The 22241-nt window shown below is 44.7% G+C and overlaps 1 protein-coding gene across 3 annotated transcripts in view; it reads left to right on the top strand.

Moving 5' to 3' along the window:
- SUFU (SUFU negative regulator of hedgehog signaling) overlaps positions 1-22241 on the top strand; it is a 121348-nt gene that overhangs the window by 83518 nt on the left and 15589 nt on the right. For all 3 annotated transcript variants that reach the window (XM_048858169.2, XM_048858168.2, XM_048858171.2), the window contains exons 9-10: positions 11955-12089; positions 14305-14443. In XM_048858169.2, the coding sequence (XP_048714126.1) occupies positions 11955-12089; positions 14305-14443 (274 nt within the window). The remainder of the gene's footprint in view (positions 1-11954; positions 12090-14304; positions 14444-22241) is intronic.

Genomic DNA, 22241 nt, shown 5'->3' with positions numbered 1-22241 from the left:
AGGGGCTCATTCACCTGCACGTCTACTAATGTGATATATGCCAGCAATGTCCCTCTGCCATGTACATTGGCCAAACCGGACAGTCCCTATGTAAAAGAATAAATGGACACAAATCAGACATCAGGAACGGTGACGTACAAAAGCCAGTAGGAGAACACTTCAATCTTCCTGGACATTCTATAACAGATTTAAAAGTAGCCATACTTGAACAAAAAAAACTTCAGAAACAGACTTCAAAGAGAAACAGCAAAATTCATTTGCAAATTTAACACCATTAATTTGGGCTGGAATAGGGACTGGGAGTGGCTGGCTCATTACAAAAGCAGCTTTGCCTCTCCTGGAATTGACGCCTCCTCATCTATTATTGGGAGTGGATTACATCCACCCTGATCAAATTGGTTCTGTCAGCACTGGTTTTCCACTTGTTAGGTAACTCCCTTCTCTTCACATGTCAGTATATAATGTCTGCATCTGTAATTTTCACTCCATGCATCTGAAGAAGTGGGGTTTTTACCCACGAAAGCTTATGCTCAAATAAATCTGTTAACCTTTAAGGTGCCACTGGACTCTTCATACAATCTCAAGCAGTCTCCCTGTCCCCTGCGCTGACTGTGCCATTCCCACAGGCCTCCCTCTACCCCAGCTTCCAGACCCTTGAACCAGCAGTTCAGGTCTAATCTCCTAGCCCTTTCTGCTTCTTTCCTGGACTGCTTCCTACTCTTCCAACCCCTTCCCTCCCCCCCCCCCCCCCCATATCAGGGAGTGTGTCTGCAGGGTTTCTCACTGCAACCCTCTGTTGCCAGCTCCCTGTCTTGATAGAAGCCCACATCTGTTTCTGCCCAGATGAGCTTCAGTCCCGATTAAGCCTCGTTGCATCCTAGCTCCCCTCCAGGTGCAGCCTACAGCTAATTGGCCTCTCTTGCCTCTATTAATCCCTCCAGGGCTAGTGTGGGGTGAACATCTCATCGCAGAGGACAATAGTATTTGTAAACACTATATCAATAAAATGGTTCAAGTCATCAACTAAGGGATAGAATATAAATCTACAGCTAGTGAAGTGTACAAACTAAGGTTAAAATTACTAATGGCTACAATTCACTATGCCAGTGCCTTTCACCCAATTCCCCAGTGATCTGACCCATTTCTCAACAAAGGTTGAGCAACTGAGTGAGGTCTCCAGTTACTGAGACTGAATTACTTTGGCAAAATACTAAGGAGTAGTATGGTCAGTCAATATTGTATTGGGTTTAGCTCTCTTCATCCAGAGACCTTAAATAGCCTAAAGAATTAGAGCAGCAGTACTCACTGCAGCAGAAAAAGTACTCTGCTCCTGTATCTTTGACTTTGAAAAACTGTTTTTGTACATTCACTTACTCATCATTAAATTGTTGTTCTCAGTAGTTAAAGTGAATTAACGAGCTCTGTCTCAGGTATAGACAGAGGTATAGGTATCCTCACATTCCATGGACCCAGACAGATCTGGTTCATGGAATGACTAACCAGGTCTGCCCACCCACCAATCAGGATCTGTCCATTTCTGGATCTCCTAACCCAGGACTGGGGAAAAATCAAACATCCCAGCCTGGGCTCACTCCACCTCAGGGCCTGGTGTTTGGATGGGCATCAGAACCAGAACACTCATGTTCTACCCCCATTCAGGAAACCTTAACCAAATTATAAAGGATTCTACTAGAATCTGCTACCCCGCCAAATAGAGATGCTTTTTGGTCTGAGCACGACTCCATCAACATTTTCCAGATTCTCCAGGCATTCTGGTTGTTCAAAACTATCTCCTGTCCCTGAAGGCTTCAGGTCTTGTTCTTATTACTGCTAGGTGTACCCATAGCAAACTTAGTGCCTTCCTTCCTCCGGTGGAAGGACGTTCCATCTTTATCCACCTAATTACTGTATGGTTTATGAAAGGCTTGATCATGACCTTCCTGCCAGTCCTTGTACCTATGCCTCAATGGGTCCTTACCCTTGTTCTGTCAACACTCATAGGTCCATCTTTCGAACATATGGTGACATGCGCCATGGCCCAACTGTCCATGAAGGTTGCATTCTTAGTGGCCATCACTTCATCCAGGAGGGTCAGTGAGCTAGGACCCCTCATGGCGGACCCAATGAATACAGTGTTCCACAAAGAGAAAGTTTTCTCTTCGTTTACACCCCCAATTTCTCCCCAGGATGGTTTGAGTTCCACATCAATCAAATTATACATACCTGTGTTTTTTCCTGAAACCCCATGCTTCCTTCAAAGACAAGAGACTTCACTCCCCTGACGTCTGGCACCCTAGCATTCTACCTGCAAAGAACCAATCCCATTAGGAAATCTGAGACTTTGTATTGCATTAGCAGAAAGGTCAGGTGGGCAAGCCATATCCTCCCAGAGGATTTCTAAATGGGTTTCAGGATGCATCTTATAGAGCTAGAAAATAGCAAGAATCCCTCCCGCTGCATGAGCACACGCTTTCTCTACGGTATCCCTATCTGACATCCCACCGCAGGACATTTTCAGGGCAGCAACTTGGAGTTCTGTCCACACGTTCGCTACACACTACACTAGTTCATGCATTGGCTGTGGATGCAGTGGTAGGAATGGCAGTATTGTAAGCATCTTTTACTGCCATCTTCCTCACACCCTCTTCCAGTCTGAACACAACTTGCCAATCCAATCACCCATGTGTGGAATACACTTAGGGGCCAGCACTCCAAGAAGTGGTGGTTACTTCCTGTAACTGGGGGTTCTTTGAGATGTCATCCCTATCTGTATTCCACTATCTGCCCTCCATCCCCTATATTTCCTATCCTGTTGGATTTGCGGTGATTGAAGGAACTAGAGAGGTGTTGACCCACACTGCCTCTTATAGCCTCAGTCAGGAGCACAAGGGGAGCTATTGGGCATGTGCAGGTCCACGGACACTGCTTTGAAGAATTTCTGGACTTGGGCATATGGCATGCATGCGTACCCAGGTGTGGAATACAGGTAGGGACCAAACAGCTCTAAGAACCTCCAGTTACAGCAAGTAACCTGCACTTTCTTTTAACCAGCATGACCTTTTTCCTTGATTGAGGCTTTTTGGGCTTCTTGAACAATTCCCAATTACCATTCTCATTTTTCTGATTTAAATTGTCCCTCCAGCTGATTGTTTTCAGCTTTGTGGAATTTTTACAGCACCAAGTGTGTGTACTGGTCTGGACTCTGTTCTGTTTGCACATTATAAATGTGATCAAGTCATAATCGTCTGTACCTAAGCTACCATTAATGTTTTAGTGCTGTGATCAGTTCCTCTTTGACTGTCTAGATGAGATCTAATACAGGATTCCCCCATGTTGGCTGGAACACTTTTTGAGTTAGGAAATTGTCATCTCTGATATTTAGGCACTCTAAGGATGTTTTAGTACTGGCAGCGTGAGTCCTAGCACCGTGGTCTCCAAACTTTTTGGCTCACGCACACCCAGGATGAAGACGGGAAGACCAGCCGCAGGCGCGCCGCCGACAGAAGACGACGGGAAGACCAGCCGCAGGCGTGCCGCCACAGGGGAACACCAGCTGTGGACGTGCAGAGCTGCCGCCGAAGGAAAAAAACGGCGGAGTGCCGTATGGCGGCGCTCCTGCTGCCGTGCACCCCCTGGGATCGTGGATCCCCTGGGGTGTGTGCACCCCAGTTTGGAGACCACTGCTCTAGCATGTCACTCACATTGAGAAAATAAGCTGTGTGATCATGGAGGACTTCAATCTACTACTCTTACTTAAGCCAACTCCTATCAATTTCAGTGGGAGTCTTGCCTGAGTAACGAATGCAGCGCAGACCAGAAGCAGGTGCATTTTGGGGCGTTAATACATTTCAGGGGTATCACCAGGCATAGGCCCGAAGATTGAGTGACTAGTCAGCAACAGAGTGTAGCAAGCACCTGGAAATGCACTGTCTGTTGTATTATATTGCTGTCACCGATAGAATAGCTTGTTCTTCTATAGCTCACTCCATCTGAGAATCAAAAAGTGCTTGACAAGCATTAAGGGGTTAATTCTTATGACATCCCTATGTAGGAAGCACTTTCTCAGTTTTACAGATGGGGAAACTGAGGCATAGAGAAGTTGTGTTTGCTCAGGATCCCTCAGGGAGTCAGTGGCAGAGCCAGGAATACAACTCAGATCTCCTGATTCCAGTCCAGTTTTAGCTACAGGGAATCATAGAATCATAGAATCATAGAATATCAGGGTTGGAAGGGACCCCAGAAGGTCATCTAGTCCAACCCCCTGCTCAAAGCAGGACCAATTCCCAGTTAAATCATCCCAGCCAGGGCTTTGTCAAGCCTGACCTTAAAAACCTCTAAGGAAGGAGATTCTACCACCTCCCTAGGTAACGCATTCCAGTGTTTCACCACCCTCTTAGTGAAAAAGTTTTTCCTAATATCCAATCTAAACCTCCCCCACTGCAACTTGAGACCATTACTCCTTGTTCTGTCATCTGCTACCATTGAGAACAGTCTAGAGCCATCCTCTTTGGAACCCCCTTTCAGGTAGTTGAAAGCAGCTATCAAATCCCCCCTCATTCTTCTCTTCTGCAGGCTAAACAATCCCAGCTCCCTCAGCCTCTCCTCATAACTCATGTGTTCCAGTCCCCTAATCATTTTTGTTGCCCTTCGCTGGACTCTCTCCAATTTATCCACATCCTTCTTGAAGTGTGGGGCCCAAAACTGGACACAGTACTCCAGATGAGGCCTCACCAATGTCGAATAGAGGGGAACGATCACGTCCCTCGATCTGCTCGCTATGCCCTTACTTATACATCCCAAAATGCCATTGGCCTTCTTGGCAACAAGGGCACACTGCTGACTCATATCCAGCTTCTCGTCCACTGTCACCCCTAGGTCCTTTTCCGCAGAACTGCTGCCTAGCCATTCGGTCCCTAGTCTGTAGCTGTGCATTGGGTTCTTCCGTCCTAAGTGCAGGACCCTGCACTTATCCTTATTGAACCTCATCAGATTTCTTTTGGCCCAATCCTCCAATTTGTCTAGGTCTTTCTGTATCCTATCCCTCCCCTCCAGCGTATCTACCACTCCTCCCAGTTTAGTATCATCCGCAAATTTGCTGAGAGTGCAATCCACACCATCCTCCAGATCATTTATGAAGATATTGAACAAAACCGGCCCCAGGACCGACCCTTGGGGTACTCCACTTGATACCGGCTGCCAACTAGATATGGAGCCATTGATCACTACCCGTTGAGCCCGACAATCTAGCCACCTTTCTACCCACCTTGTAGTGCATTCATCCAGCCCATACTTCCTTAACTTGCTGACAAGAATACTGTGGGAGACCGTGTCAAAAGCTTTGCTAAAGTCAAGAAACAATACATCCACTGAGAATCCCTCAGTGCATTAACAGCATTATCATACAACTTTCAAAATGGATTTGGGGGTTGGGTGGCTTGTTGCTGCTTGTACTGCATTCAGTTGATGTCCTCAGGGCCCCACGATGCTAGGAACTGTGCAAAGCCATACTAGGGCAGTCCCTGCCCTGAAGAGCTTAGTCTAAGTACACAAGACATACAAAGGGTTGGAGGGGCACTGGAAGCCCAGAGCTGAGAGGACATGCACAAGGTCATAATGTAGGTCAGTGACAGAGCCACGAACGAATCCAGAGTCCCAGGTCAGCACCCTATTCACTAGGTATTGCTGTTCCACAAAGAAAGTCCCCTTACCCCAACCAGACCTATAAAATAGCTATTGGGACAGTATTGCTATAGAGGTTGCTATAACATGACTTGCTTCATAAAGAAGGCACATCCGAACTTGTGCAACCAATGATTGCACTGGCAATTTTCTGGGAGCCCGAAGGGCGGCTGCTAATTGGCATAAATTGAAGCAGATTGCAGTCACCCTCGCCTTTTAATATGGGCTGAGAGCCTAGGGTGACTACAGGTCCCAGCGCGTGGCCACTCAGATCAAGATGGAGCATCGCATGCTGGAACCTGTAGTCTCCCCAGGCCTCTTCTCCCTGCTTGAAGTGGGAGGAGGCTGCAATCTGTGTTTGCCCACCCGTGCTACAGAAGCCAGTTTTAGAAATCTGATGTGGCTTTGGCTAACTGTTGCTGTTAATCTTCATTCACAAGATTTAAAAAGAGAAAAACAGATTCGGGCTGTTGGTAGAAACTGAAGCTGGGGGGTGAGGGGTGGAAAAATAGTTAAAAGTCAGCTAAAGTCACCTTGGTAACTGCTGCAATACGCTTGCCCAGAACAAGGAGACATCAAACCCAGCTACAAACAGCTTTAAAGAAACAAAAAGAATTTAATCATCTAAAGAATTAATCTGACAACTGCCCACACTTACACCTCCCACAAGTCTTCAATCACTTGGAAATGTGCTTTAATCTCCTCCAACTCCCCTCCAGTTTCATAAAATGCTAGATGTGCAGTCCTCAAACTGGGGCATTTCCGGGATACTGCTTACATTTAAATGTACTGCCTTTCCAAACACTCCAGCCCTGGCTTTTGCCGACTTGTTTTTTCTGGACACAGAGAAACAAGAATTATTTATGTGGGTTGGATGAAGTATTAAATCTGGAATAGACAAAGTTTGCAACAATGTACGTAGTAGTCAGCTTGTTCTGTCATAACAATAAAAATTACACCAGCCTTTGCTCCTGATTTATTTGGTGATGGGGTGGGGAAGTGGAAGGTTATGGGTAAACAACAATCATAAAATTGGAGATATTGGTGCTAGAAACCAAAGTGTTTCTCAACTCTCCTTTAAAATTTGAAACTACAAGTTATGCATGGCAGGGAAAGCTACACCGTGAGCTTCTTATTAATAACGCCCCAGCAATTCCATCAGCCCCTCATCTGGACTGTCACCCTTTCTACGGGCCAGAACAAAGATTTCCATTCCTGCTGTAAGAATGTTAATGTCTCTTGCAGAGTTCTGTGTCCATTGCACGCTCGATAATCTGAAAGTCCGATCTAATTCTTGGCCTTTCTGTAGCGCCTTCTATCTGAGCATCTCAAAGCACTTTACAAACACCACTCGGTTAATTATTGCAATCGAGGGAAGTATGTCCACTTCACAGATGGGAAAACTGAGACACAATTTTAAAAAGAAATCCAAGGCTTTGTTTTCACTGCAAAAATGGTGAGGCGTTTTGTTTTTGTACCTTGAGTTGGCTATGTCGAGGTAAAATCCAAGCAGAGGTGAGACATGGGTAGTTTTTATATATCTACTGCCTACATCGAGGTAAAAACTACTTGTGCAGCCACTAGGTTTTTACATGGAGAGAGCTGGGTAGGTCAACGTTAGAAGCATTACATATGGACTTCCTGCTGTAGAGGCCCAGTGTGTCGTAAACAGGCCGTGACTTTCAACTGACCCAGCGACAACAACCAGTGATTGAGAGGTGTCCTCAGTAAAGCAGTCTTTTCACCCGGCCCCCGCAATGTCTGCACTCATCATGCTGCCTACCCGTGTTCGTATCCATGCATTTTGGGAAAATGTGGGCAACTGCCCCACTACCTCAACAGAGGAGCATGTGCTCTGGGGATGTGTGCACAGAGCAAGAGCAGCAGCCACATGGGGGGGAAAATGCACTCAGGGTGTCTTATTGCGCAAGGAGGGAAGTATGTCCACTTCACAGATGGGAAAACTGAGACAGGGATAGGCCAGCTGTGCTACACATTCAAAGTTGTGGGTTTACATTTATATAGCAAAAGGCATGTTACAACCTGATTATAGGAATACAGTGATGTAGGCCATGTAGCTACTGTCTTTTATTAACTACATTATGTGTGGACGCACATGTCTAGAACGATCTGTGTCACAAAGTGTTCAGAAAGTTTCAGTGTAGACAGGGCCTAAACCTCGATTCAGCTACCCAGCTTTACCCTTTTTAATGTAAACAGATCCCACCCCCAACCACAGTCAGAGGAACAACCTGCCGTTCAAAGAAACAACAAACACGGCAGTTGTAACCATTGTGGAAAGGCTTTTAGCTGAAGGGATTGCTAATTATTTGATGTTACTTAAATGTTAACTGCCACATTGCTTCACCCATTCACCCTTTTTAACAGAGTGGCTGGTTACTGATTAATGTAAAGTCTTAATTATTTAGGGTCTGAGAAAACCTGTTTGAAATACAGCTAAGTGATATATTAGTAAATGTCGTCTTGTGAGCACATAATGCATAAGCAGCATTCGCATTTAAAAACAAGAGTTTTTAAAGCTCATGCTCAAATAAATTGGTTAGTCTCTAAGGTGCCACGGGTACTCCTTTTCTTTTTAAGAGTTTTTAATATGACCTACAAAGCCCAGCTTCACAGTGTTATCATTATTATATTGGCACCTGTGGGGGCTAATCAGGAATCGGAGGCCCATTGTGCTAGGCATTGTACAGACTAGTGAATTAAAAACAAAACAAAAAACCTCCCCAACCCTAGAGAGCTTGCACGCTTTAGGTTTGTGATAAACTCTATGGAGCTCTATTGTGTAAATGCTTACCCATTTTAAACTTAAATTCCCGGACAGAAGCCACTCAAAGCATTAACCCGTCTGGGTAGAAAAAGGCCGATACCCAGTCTGCCATCTTCACTAACAAAATTGCTGAATAACTCTGGATATGCCCATATGTACACCAATTCTGTAATTGCACATGAGTTAATAAACTTAAGGTCTAAAATCTCTTATGTTTCTGGTGGCCGACATTCTGTTGGGGGGCTTGGTAATGAATAATTGGAAACTCTGGATCGGGGTGGGCAAACTTTTTGGACTGAGGGCCACATCGGGGTTGCAAAACTGTATGGAGAGCTGGGTAGGGAAGGCTGTGCCTCCCCAAACAGCCTGGCCCGAGCCCCCTATCTGCCCCCTCCCACTGCCTGCCCCTGACTGGCCCTTCCTGGGATCCTACCCCCTATTCAACCCCTCCTGCTCCCTGTCCCCGACCACCCCATTTGGGGACCCCCCCATCCAACCCCCACCCCAACCGCTCCAACCCCTATCCATACCCCCGCCCCCTGACAGGTCCCCTGGGACTCCCATGCCTATCCAACCCCTCCCTCCCCCCCCGTCCCCTGACTGCCCCCCGGGACTCCCACACCTATCAAACTGCCACCTGCTCCTCATCCCCTTACTGCCTCTCTGCCCCATCCAACCGCTCCCTGTCCCCGACTGCCTCCCAGGGACCCCCTGCCCCTTATCCAACCGCCCCGCTCCCTGCCCCCTTACCATGCCACTCAGAGCAGCAGGACTGGGGTGGGTGCAAGCTGAGCTGCCCATCTGGCGGCATAACTGTGGGGGGGGGGAATAGCAGGGGAGGGGAGCTCAAGGGCCGGGAAGGTGTGGCCCGCAGGCCGTAGTTTGCCCACCTCTGCTCTAGATGACAGGCTCAGGCTTTGTCTACACTGCACAGTTGTGTCGCTAGAAGTTGGGCAGTGTAAACGCTGTTTGTCGGCACTTTTGCGGAGAAAATACTTTGACCTCCCCAGAGCAGGGTGTGCGTTGTGGCACAACGAGCTGTTTACGCTGCCACTTGCCTCGGCAAAACCTTTGTCTTTGGGGGGGCTTTTTTAAGCACCTGTGAACGACAAAACTTGTCATTCAATTGGCAATGTAGACAAAGCCTAACTTTCCCACAGGGTAATGTGTGTATAAGATCTGATAAGGAAGTTCAGGTAAACCTTAGGTTAAGGTCAATTGATCATTAATTAACCATACACTTCTTGGGTAATCAAACTGTAAAATGTTTTCTTCAGTGTCTGGCCCATTCCACTGTTTTAAGGCCCCACCTACATGGAGCTGTAAAAAATGAACCAGTTTAAACTCTCAGGTTTAGATGCCAGCTAGACTACAAAGGGATGTGTCTTCGCTGCAGAGTTAATCTGATGACTGGCATTCAGGTGATCAGCACCTGGGTTAGCCTAGCCCGGATAGGAGTAGTCACAGTGCAAAGCCCACTTACTGTGTCCTCACCAGTGCTGCACTCGCCCATGTGTGTCACTAGGGCTGCAGGGGACACATACCATGGTCTTTTGTGCTGCTCTGCTTCTTTCCCAATAAACTGGGAGAACATGTCTGCTCTTCTGGCACAAGAGGGCGGTGGGCAGGTTGGAATTTTGGAAAGGCATTGGAAGACTGTTAGCACTCAAGTTGTTTAGCCTGTTTCCTCACTGCATAGTGGGAGTAGGTTACCAGCCCTCCTGAAAGCCTCCCTTAGGTTTTAGCCTATAGCCCTAGATGAGCCAGCTAGCCCAGATTTAAAGTATCATCAAACTCAGGTGAGAGAGTTGTAGATGTGGATGGTGAGAGGAGTAAGAGCCCGAGTTAACTCTACAGTGAAGACAGACCCAAATCAACATCCTTGGTGGACAAGCTGTTACATCATGATTCTCACATTCTGCATCTGAGACATGGCTCCATCTTACAGCATAGAAAGGGTCAAGCCATATTTTAATTATGTTCCTGAACTGCACTGTGACATGGTAACATTTTGTTTGGTCTGCCCTGCAGGATCGAATTGCAAGCATGTTTTAACTGTGAGGGGACAAGTGCTTGGAGTGTTGTCAGCCAGTCTCCTTCCTCTCTCCTCTCCTCTCTTCTCCCCAACCAAACCCAATGATTCTGTAGTGTAGATGAGACCCTAGCAATGTGTTGCCTCTGTTAAACCAGGATTGTGTCCTGGTTTAAACCAGATAAGAGAAATGTAAACCCTGTCTCTTCTGACATCATGTAAGTTGATAGCACTCTATATGTCCTTCCCTTTCCAGCCAGTTGGCTTCTTCGCTGTCTCCACCCCTTTCTGTCCTTGATCCCAGTCCTTCTGATCAATCAGTGCTTTTTGTTTGATGTGTTTTTGGGAGAGGGGTTTTCTTATTGCATGTAAGATCGTTGGGTCAGGCACCATCTTTTCCTGTGTTCTCTACAAACACAAAAGGAATTATAATGCTACTCTTTGAACATATAAAGTATTTTAGTTCATGATCTGGTATTTTGAGATATCTAGCTGATTATATCGAAGATTCTGTCTTGTGAAGTTCATAATTGCAGAATGTACCCTCTAAGTTAAACAACATTACCATGTGTAATGTACTGCCCTTGTAAAATATAATATAAAGACTGCATTGTTTTAAAGCAGCTCTGCTTCAAAGGGAAAACGGTCTACAAATAGTCTGTGAATTGTGTCTGGCTTTTGTACTTTGAATATTGTACTTAATGCTAGCAGAAGTTAGAGTGTTTAAGAACTGGTTATGCAACATCTAAAGCCTTTGGTTGGTCTGATGATGGAAAAGGGTGGGGTTGATTCAGATTATGTCTCTTTACTATAGCTCTCTAACGCTAAGCTTCTATAGCAGTGAGTCAGGACAGCACAGAGCTTTCCAGACAGCCCCGTTTCTTAAAGAATAAGATCCTAGCATGCAATGCTTCATCTTGATCCAGTGACCTTAAAAGTTCTGGAAATAAAGTTTAATAAAGAATGGGAGTAAAATTATACCGTGAAGCCAGAAGCATGACAAAATGTTCTGTAAGGTACAATGCTGCATGGGCAGAGGCAAGGCCTGTGGGACCTAACAGGTCACCCACACCCCATTTGTTCTATGAGGCCTTGCCTCTGCCCATTCAGCATTGTACCTTACAGAACATTTTGTCATGCTTCTGGCTTCACGGTATAATTTTACTCCCATTCTTTATTAAACTTTATTTCCAGAACTTTTAAGGTCACTGGATCAAGATGAAGCATTGCATGCTAGGATCTGTAGTCTGTGGGCCACAGTTGTAAAATGGAGACATGGGTGGCTTGCAAATTAGCTATGTCCTTCTGGCAGGCTGTTGTGTCCTTGCGTTAGACAGCTTTCATGGAACTGCTCTAAATAATCATTGAATTTTTCTGCTGTCTTTTCACAAGGCTGACAATCGTTGGAATGTGAGTCTCAGGTTCTAAATAGGTACACTCTGTTTTTTCTCTTAGAAGCCGTAAGGATAGTTTAGAGAGTGAGAGCTCAGCAGCTATCATTCCTCATGAACTAATCCGCACAAGGCAGCTTGAGAGCGTGCACCTGAAATTCAACCAGGAGTCTGGCGCACTGATTCCACTTTGTCTAAGGTGAGAGGAGCTGGTTTCTTTGAGCTCTGCTTTAATGGCTACAATTCTGCCTTATGGCCTTGTTTCTTCATACAGATGATCCTGTACAAATTTAAAAAGACCATAGCTGAGACACTTTGCCAAAAACATAAGAAACAGATGACACCATCCACAGACCTGAGGAAGAGCTCTGTGTAGTTCAAAAGCTTGTCTCTTTCACCTAACAGAAGTTGGTCCAATGAAAGTATTACTTCATCCACCTTGTCTTTCTACTGTGCACATAAGTTCATCATGCCGAAATTGTTTTACTCTTTTTGTTTCCCATGTTTTATGTTGGGGGGTTGATCGGCAGAGTTTTTTTGATCAGACTGATGCTGCTAAAGTATCTTATCAAACCAAGGGATGGCTCCTACAATCCTGTCACAGAAGTCCCTTAAGACATCAACTTTAACTTGTGCAGTTCTATGCAAACATTTGATATCAGTTATGCACACAGTTTTGTGTATGCAAATTCTGTCACTTGTACACCTAAGTGCACATGTTGCACTGCACATATACTGTAAAGGTTGTATCTTGAGAAGTTGCACCTAAGAAGGGGATCAGGGCTTTGTCAGTTAATGACCTGTCTAAATCTCCAGAAAATTCAGCTAGTGATTTTTTTGTTTAAATGCTTTTGTCAGAAATTGTAAGAAAGTTCTGGTCTTTGAGTTTTAGAGTAAACTGAAGGCCACTAATTCTTACTGAGTTTACAATTATAATTTTTGTTGACTACTTTAAAATTAAAAATGCAGTAAAGGATGCAGTAACTTGCCTCTAAACTTTTTTCTCTCAGATGTACTGGTCAGGCTGAGATCACTAGATATTTATGATTTGAATTGTGCAGCATCATAAATTAAGGGCTTGTCTACATGGGTACATCCAGGAAGGTTAATCCAAATGACAAAAAGTGTGAATTTGCAGAGGATTAGTTAAACCACATTAAACACCTGTGTGAACACCCTCATTCAGAATTAAGGCCACTTTAATTCTAATTAATAGCATTCACATAGGGATTTAATAGGATTTAACTAATCCACTTCAAATTCACACCTTTAGTTAATTCAGATTATTTTTCCTGGATGTCCAGAAAAGATAGACATGGGGCTAATGCACAAGGCTGGGAATAGGATATGAATTCTATCCATAGTTGTTTACACCAGCTCACATGGGAAGTCACTTAACTTCTCTGTGCCTTAATTAGCTCCAGCTGTAAAATGGGGATAACATATTCACATCTCACTGAGGCTGTGAACTTCAATGCCTTTGATAAAAAGAAAAGGAGTACTTGTGGCACCTTAGAGACTAACCAATTTATTTGAGCATGAGCTTTCGTGAGCTACAGCTCACTTCATCGGATGCATGCCATGGAAACTGCAGAAGACATTATATACATATACTGTATATAATGTCTTCTGCAGTTTCCATGGCATGCATCCGATGAAGTGAGCTGTAGCTCACGAAAGCTCATGCTCAAATAAATTGGTTAGTCTCTAAGGTGCCACAAGTACTCCTTTTCTTTTTGTGAATACAGACTAACACGGCTGTTACTCTGAAAAATGCCTTTGGTGCGACTTGAGATTCCTACATGGAAAGCACCATCACAATAAAGTATTATTTATTATAGATGAACAAATATGTTTCTCTTCTCCTAAATGTTTTATTTAAAAAGAGTCCACTGGCACAGACTAAATTTAATAAATTACTAGGTAATAGATTAATATATAACATGAGCTATTAATTTGTAGAAGTTAGGACCAGCTCATTATCCTAGTGGGACTGCTTTGCGCCACCACAGAAGAGATGTGAATTCTGTACTCAGTCCTGCTGGTGTTCTCTGAGCTGATGGAGTTGGGAGTTCTGTGCCTTATGCATCAGTGGGGGTGACTGGTGCAAATGGGATGCTAGTAAAGTCCCATTCAGTCTTCCTTGGCTAGAAGAATTGTAATGCTGAAGTGGAGCCTTGGGACTGAGGGTGTGAGGGCACATGTGCTCTTCCAGAGTTCCAGAAGAGACTTGTGACCCGCACTTAAGGGACAAGGCTGTGAAAGTCATTCGTACATTTACTGAGAATTTGTGGTTACTGGGGTGTGATGTATTCCTCAGAGTGATCACAGATACTCCAGTGTATATCTTGTGATGGGTCTGTACTGACCTGCTTATGACCTCTCCATTTATGTATGTGTATTCTATTCTCCAGGGGCAGGCTGTTACATGGACGGCACTTTACATATAAAAGTATTACAGGGGATACAGCAATCACGTTTGTATCGACAGGAGTAGAAGGAGCCTTTGCTACAGAGGAGCATCCTTATGCAGCACATGGGCCTTGGTTACAAGTAAGAGCCTTTTCTCCTCCTCCTTCTTCCTCTTTTTACCTCCTTCCTTTTCAGTTCCTTCAAAAACAATCCCTGTGTGCAGGTTTCTCTGGCCTACAAATCTTACAACAAAGCTATGCAAACTGCTGCAGCTTCTCTGACGATAAACACCTGATTATTATATGATACTCTCAGTAGCTCCAGAAATGATTAAAAATGTAGAACTATTCCTAGTTAGGTGAATGGAATTTGAAATCTAAAACATTGGTTGGCAATTTCTAATATCTTAAATGCATACAGCAATTTTCATCTCTGAGCCCCAGATCACTTTACAAATTCTACATATTTTGGTTACTTCCTCCTGCCACTACAGTGCAAATACCTTAGGGGTAAAAGATAATAGGGGAATTCAGGGAGGCAGAATGGAGTTACCTAAACTAGTAGTTAGCCAGGGCCATCAGGGTTAACAGTTTAATCTTTTGGAAAAGTTATGGGCTCTTTAACGACTATAAGGTGGATAGAAAGTTGGCTAGATTGTCAGGCTCAGCGGGTAGTGATCAATGGCTCCATGTCTAGTTGGCAGCCGGTATCAAGTGGAGTGCCCCAAGGGTCGGTTCTCGGGCTGGTTTTGTTCAATATCTTCATAAATGATCTGGAGGATCATGTGGATTGCACCCTTAGCAAGTTTGCAGATGACACTAAACTGGGAGGAGAGGTAGATACGCTAGAGGGTAGGGATAGGATACAGAGGGCCCTAGACAAATTAGACGATTGGGCCAAAAGAAATCTGATGAGGTTCAACAAGGACAAGTGCAGAGTCCTGCACTTAGGACGGAAGAATCCCAAGCACCACTACAGACTAGGGACCGAATGGCTCGGCAGCAGTTCGGCAGAAAAGGACGTAGGGGTGACAGTGGACGAGAAGCTGGATATGAGTCAGCAGTGTGCCCTTGTTGCCAAGAAGGCCAATGGCATTTTGGGATGTATAAGTAGGGGCATTGCCAGCAGATGGAGGGACGTGATCGTTCCCCTCTATTTGACATTGGTGAGGCCTCATCTGGAGTACGGTGTCCCGTTTTGGGCCCCACACTACAAGAAGGATGTGGAAAAATTGGAAAGAGTCCAGCGGAGGGCAACAAAAATGATTAGGGGACTGGAACACATAAGTTATGGGGAGTGGCTGAGGGAACTGGGATTGTTTAGTCTGCGGAAGAGAAGAACGAGGGGGGATTTGATAGCTGCTTTCAACTACCTGAAAGGGGGTTCCAAAGAGGGTGGCTCTAGACTGTTCTCAGTGGTAGCAGATGACAGAACAAGGAGTAATGGTCTCAAGTTACAGTGGGGGAGGTTTAAGTTTGATATTAGGAAAATCTTTTTCACTAGGAGGGTGGTAAAACACTGGAATGGATTACCTGGGGAGGTGGTGGAATCTCCTTCCTTAGAAGTTTTTAAGGTCAGGCTTGACAAAGCCCTGGCTGGGATGATTCCGTTGGGGATTGGTCCTGCATTGAGCAGGGGGTTGGACTTGATAACCTCCTGAGGTCCCTTCCAACCCTGATATTCTATGATTCTATGATCAGACGTGTTCAGGAACTCGGTCTTACATTGTCCCCAAAATAGGGCACTAACTGCAGCACATCATCCTATAGCACCCTCACCACCTCAAATCCCCACACAACTTCCTGCACCAGCACCCGGGATTTCCCTTGGAGTTTCCCCATCCACATATTAACAAGGGTCAACCCTGGTTATCTTAAGACCACCAGTGGTGGGATGTCATAGCCATTTCCTAGTCTTGTTTATGGCCAAGCAAAAATAAAATAGCTTTGGGAGGAAAGCTCCATTTCTAAAGAATTAGATGCCTGGTGCGCTCACTCTCTCTGTTTATTGTACACTGTCCCTCAAGGTGCACTTCTGGTTGAACACTATTTAGGATCCTACTGTTCCAGTATCAAAATTAGGCTGGCTATGGCTAGTATTCGAGGCATCGCAATGTATATGTTCACAAATCTGCAGAAAACCATACATGCAAATCTGTAACTCCTAAAGGAGCTGATTGGGTAGGGCAGCAGTCTTACAATGATTAACAGGGAATGTTCGGTTTGGGTCATTCACTGTTCGGTGCTTGTGCTCACCAACACATGACACAAGATCTTGTGACTGTGTTAACTCCAAACATAACAGTATTTGTTTGAGTTTACACCACGTCCTGAAATGTATTCATGTATAGAATGTACGAATGACTTTCAGCCTCTAAAGGGTGGAGAACGGCAATAATTATGCCATCATTCAAGCATATAACTAATGTTAACCCTTATGGAACGAGCTAATTCCCAAAGGTCTGTTACTGGATCTGAAGATTTACTGGGGTCACATGGGGTTGCTGGGAAGGAAGGAAGGTTTCTGGTTGGTGGGAGGTAGGGTGGGGCTCCTTGCAGGAGCAAGTCCCCACCTTGCTTCCTACAGTGGGGAACTTCTTTGATCTTCACTTGTGCTTTGACCTGCTCCCCTTGCTGCTGGCCACTGCCCTGTCCCTTAGGTTAGTGCCAGCAGAGGTAAGGAGGTCAGACTGCAGATAGGCAGGGCCCAGCGGGGAACACTGACAGGCATGCCAACATTGTGTAGAGCTGGTGGGGAGCCTGAGACACTTGACTTAATGTAAGGAAGAGGGGATCACTTTCTGAATGAGCAGCAGCTGAGGGATTGGGAGTGAAGATGTGAGGTCCTAAAGACAAGTCCATTGGCTTCAGCCTGAGGGGCGAGAGAAGTTGTTGTACACAAGAGACATAGTGGCAATTCTCAGGTCTGGTTTCTCCTCTTAGCTTTTGGAGTCGCAGGGCCTGAGAGCACTGGTGCTATCAAAGTAAAGCCTGGAGAGGAATCCTCGCATCACTCTGCCAAGACCTCAGCCACACAAAGGCACTGATGGGCTCCAGAGGGAGTCGGTCCGTGGCTGAAAGCAGATCACTGTGGTGTGACTGCTTGTTGTGAAGGAGTATAAACCGGGGGGTTGCATAGAGGAAGGGAAATGGCAAGCCTCTCCTGATGTAGACTTTTTCCATACCTTGGGGAAGGAACAGTTTATGAGGGTCTGAGAAGCCCTGGATATGAGTCCTAATAGACAGGTGTTCATACCACCAAAACCCCACCACAGCTGACGCTGTTTGGTATCATTTTGGGAAGACGGGTCAAGGACTGACTATAGACCATGTAGACAGAACACCCCATTCCTATAAGTAGTCCTTCCAGCTCAGGTTTAAGGCGTATTAGTGGAAGAGTACATGGGGAAGCTTGCCCTGCTGCTGTCCACGCTCTGGGGATGATTAGGTTATTTCATTCTCCCGAAGCCGTCAAAATGGAACCTTTCCCAAGTACTGGGCATATTTTTCCTGCAAGTAACTTTTAATTATTTATAAAAGCTAAATTCTAGTAAAGGTCTATCATGTCAGGCTGGGTTATTTCTTAGCTTTTTCCACTCTCTCGTATTATTGAATACAAAAATTACTTTGATTCATAAAGGTACAGACGTATTCCTGAAGTCCTACTTGTTAACACTGTACATTTTGTCTATGTGTTAGCTAACATTGCACATGACCAAAGACTTGCACAAGGCTTTCCAGCCCTTCCCAAGAACACTGGCTGCCCCAAGGCAACAGCAACAGCAGCCTGACCATAATGCTGAGCAAAACCTCTCTTCCCCCTATGGGGAGAGTCAATGCTCCAGGTGAGCAAAAAAAAAAAGGTAAGGAAGAGGTGCCCATCCTGACTCTCAGGGTTAGAGAGTTAAGGCTGGTATTCCCAACAGCTTCAGCACAATTAATTTGGGATGGTATTAATATGTATTAACGGTTCTTGGGACAAATCATCTGGATGTGCTGAACCTCTCATTGGAAATCTCGCTTGTCTATCTTTAAACCTGCTCAAGGTGAGTGAGAGTGACGTATGCTCCCCCCCCCCCCTTTTACTTGAATACGTTTAGAGAGTATATGTGGAAATTTGCTGTTGAAATTAATCTGTCCCAATAAAGTTTGCCCGAACCTTTAATATATAACATAATGTTATCCTAGGGTAGCTTGTGTCAAAGCTTGTCAACATGCCTGCATCAGCCGTTGGGAATTACTATCCTTAGCTCTCAAACACTGGGAGTCAGGACTTGCTTATGCAAAACATTTCAGCTTTAATGTGGCACTCCCTACCTGCCTAACACAAGGCACGCTGCTCCTGACCCCTATCTTGCTTATTTGGAGCACTTACTCTCTCTAGAGAGATGGTGAGTGATGGTGATGATTTCTGCCCCTGCTGTTCTGGGCGGTCATTGTTCTAGGAAGGGAGCCTTTGATCATGCACAATGTAAATGTTACCCATCAGCATTTGCTGCAGTATCTGTTAAACATACAAGTCAATCTATGTAGTACATTTAAGAAAAACATTATGGTAAAAATGTCCATTAGGTTGCACAGTCAAGCACTCCGAAGTTAGGAAATGCCTCAAGTAAGACTGCCTGTACAACCATAATTTGACTCCCTTATGCATGTGAATTATGATACAATCTCTAATTACATGATCCAGTTTTCTCCACTGGACCCGTCTCACTCACTGCACTGTGTGGACCAGGCTCTGGGAATGAAGTAGGGCTGTGTAGTGAATGCTGCATTTATTTAATACAGCTTTGAAACTTTACTGTGCAGAAGAAAAATGCTGCTTTTAATCATCTTAATTTAAATGGAACAAGCACAGAAACAGTTTCCTTTCCTTGTCACATCTTTCTTTAGACTTTCCCTTTATTTTGTTGTTAGTTTACATTAAACACAGTACTGTACTGTATTTGCGTGTATGTGTGTGTGCGCTCCTGCCTGATTGCATATTTCTGGTTCCAAATAAAGTTTACGGTTGACCGGTAAGCTCATAACTCTGAGGTTCCACTGTAATTGAAGACTGTATCATAATGTGTACACAAAAGAGGTCCGAATTAATATTGTGTGGGCAACTCTGGTGCCACCATGGCCCCTGCAGCAAGAAGGTATAATTGCAAGAAAAGTACTGCTCAGCCCCTGTATCCTTGGGCTGGAGCATGCTCTGTGGGGCTGGAGCATGCTCAATGAAGATGGAATCTTCAGGGAATTTTGTCACTAGCATCTAATAAGCTTCTTTGAAACATACAAATGGCAATTTTCAGAGGCTTATAACTCCACCAAATTTGGGTAGATCTTCACGGGGTCAGCAAAGGCACATCCTTGACCCCAGCGGGACCACCTGCTAAATTTCTAGTCCTTCCTCCAAAGCATGAGTCACTAGGGCTTCTCAACATAACGAGGGTAAGAATTTTTTAACATTGTCAAAAAGTATTTTTCCTAAACTTGTTCTCTGAAATGACTGCATCATTCTTGCTAGAACCTTTCCAGTGAGGCACAGATACCGACATGGGAAATTTCAGTCTGAATGGTTAGAGTGGCAAAGTTATAAACAGGTGAAAACAGGACCTTTTATAAGTATTAGGAAACCTTAACTCTAGGCACAGCTACCAGCTGTATCTGTAATATAACATATGTATAGTACTGTGTCTCGGGCATCCATCATGCTAGTACTATAGACGTGATAAAATTGTACAAGCAAACCATGAAGCACATTGTATTATCACCTCCCGTTGTTTAATGAGACCCTATTAAGATCATACATTAAAGATAGAAGAACCTATTGGGTCATCTAGATCCTCCCCCAGAGGCCAATGGAGGATTGTTCCTGCGGTATGTTTTCTAATGCTTCATCCAGTCTCATTTTGGATGACTCAAATGTTTCTACCTCTTCCTAGAGAAATTGACCATCCCTCAGCTTAATGCACCTTACTGTCAGGAAGCTTTTGCTGCTAATCAGTCTAAATTATACATTAATTTCAGCTCTTTGCTCCCTAGCTTTTCTCCCAGCCACTGGTAGCACCCTAGAGAAGTCCTTTCCCTCCTTAACACTTGCCCCCTTAAAATGCATGGACTGTTCTCTTGTCTCCCTTCAGACCCTTGTCATCACTGAGCCAAGCTGTACATAGTCACACAGCAGTGGTCCTATCCAGAAGATAGATAGAACAATGTTGACAGGCTCCAAAGAGTACTCTTCCCCAGGGCAAGTCTAGGTGGAGTTTTAAAGCTGATGAAACAGAGTTGGGGAGTCCTGGCAGCTCCTTAGTGCTCATAGAGACCCTCCTGGTAGATAGCATTTCAAATCCTCATATACTTCTTCCAGCAGAATTGTAAGATCCGTGAATGCAGCAGTATGGTGCCTGGGGCACGTGTAAATATCTTTTCCTTTACAGGGAAGGTCCATTAGTTTCCTTGGCGTATAGCAATGAGATTCCACCCCCCAGAGAAAACCCCCTTGTGTGTTCACAGTAGTTATGTGTGTGACACTCTGATGGAAACTATTATGAAATCATACAGCAGGGTGTCTGTTTAGAACTTGTGTCCTTTTTCATATAGTGCTCTTGCATTATAGAAAATAAGTAGACAAGGCTTCTGTCCTGAACTGCTTGCAATCTAAATGAGAGACAGCACAATGAAAGGGGGAGGGGAGATGAGAGAGCAGGGGGGTCTGCTCATGGCACACAGCACTATTTACAAGGAGTTTGATTAGTTGCATTTTGAATTAAAGGAATTCCTTCTTCTGCTGTACAGTATTAATGGCAGGAATTCAGCAGGAACACTTTCAGTGCTGTCTGCTCCCAAGAGTTGCAGGAAATTAGCCATGTTGTTGATGAAAGGAAGTAGGCCACAAACTTAGGAGCTGCTGGCTCATCCAGTCTAGAGGCAGCAGCTTTATGGATGGAGGATTTCTTAGGGGCTTGTTATATAACTTACTTTGGGGTATATTACAACATTTTACAAGCCAGGCATTCTGAAGATGAAAGGTGCTGTGGTCTGCTTGCCAGCTGAATTTGGGGGGCTCTTTCCTGATCAGAGATTTACCAACTGTGGCAGACTATAAACAGCTGTGTGAAATGTACTACTGTAGCCTGGGGTCAGAGCCAACCTGTTTCAAGTTAAGAAGTTCAAGCCCTTGCAATGGATTTGAACCCCAGAAGTGAGAGATGGTGCATTAGTCATGCAGTTGCACCTGTAGACTTTAATCTATGGCTATGATTTTGTCTTAAATGTTTTTTGGGTGCCAGTCATCATAGTATGTAGGTTGATCTGCAACTTGTCAGATGTGGTTAATAGACTGAACCTTGATCTTGGGCACTAAGTGACACACGCGATATACATTTCATGCCCTACCATTGCTGGCTAAGTACAAAAAATCAGGCTACACGTGCCTCAGTCATCCATGGGGATCGAACCTTGGACATTCAGTATAAAAAGTACAATCCCTCCCCCCCCCACCTGAGCTATGGGAGTAATTCCATTAGTTTAGTAAGCCGCAGAATGTTATCGTTGCTGGGGCTAACCTCTAGAGGGAGACATCGCACACAAAGCCAGTGTATTACATAACCATAGAGATTTTAATCATTACATAACATAGCATTTTTAACATGGCTGGTCGCACACAAGTTTCAGTAGGGGTTGCCAAACTTTGGACCTTCAGTTGCACTTTTGACACCCCTAGTTTATTGATAAAATTGTGGACTTTCTCTTCTATGTTTTTGCAAGCAATATGTGTGACAATGTAGCAAGGGATTTGCAGAATCACAGCACATGTATAAATTGGAGCCTGATCCTCATAGCTGTGAGTTGTGGGCGGGAACTCAGGATCTGACCCAGAAAGCTCCTGGCATGTCCATGCTTGTGTGGTGTTGAAGGAAATGTTTTGGAAACACTGGCTGGACTCTTCAGCT

Source organism: Caretta caretta, chromosome 7 (genome assembly GCF_965140235.1).
Source record: "Caretta caretta isolate rCarCar2 chromosome 7, rCarCar1.hap1, whole genome shotgun sequence".
Lineage (NCBI taxonomy): Eukaryota > Metazoa > Chordata > Testudines > Cheloniidae > Caretta > Caretta caretta.
This window is presented reverse-complemented; position numbering and strand designations above follow the sequence as displayed.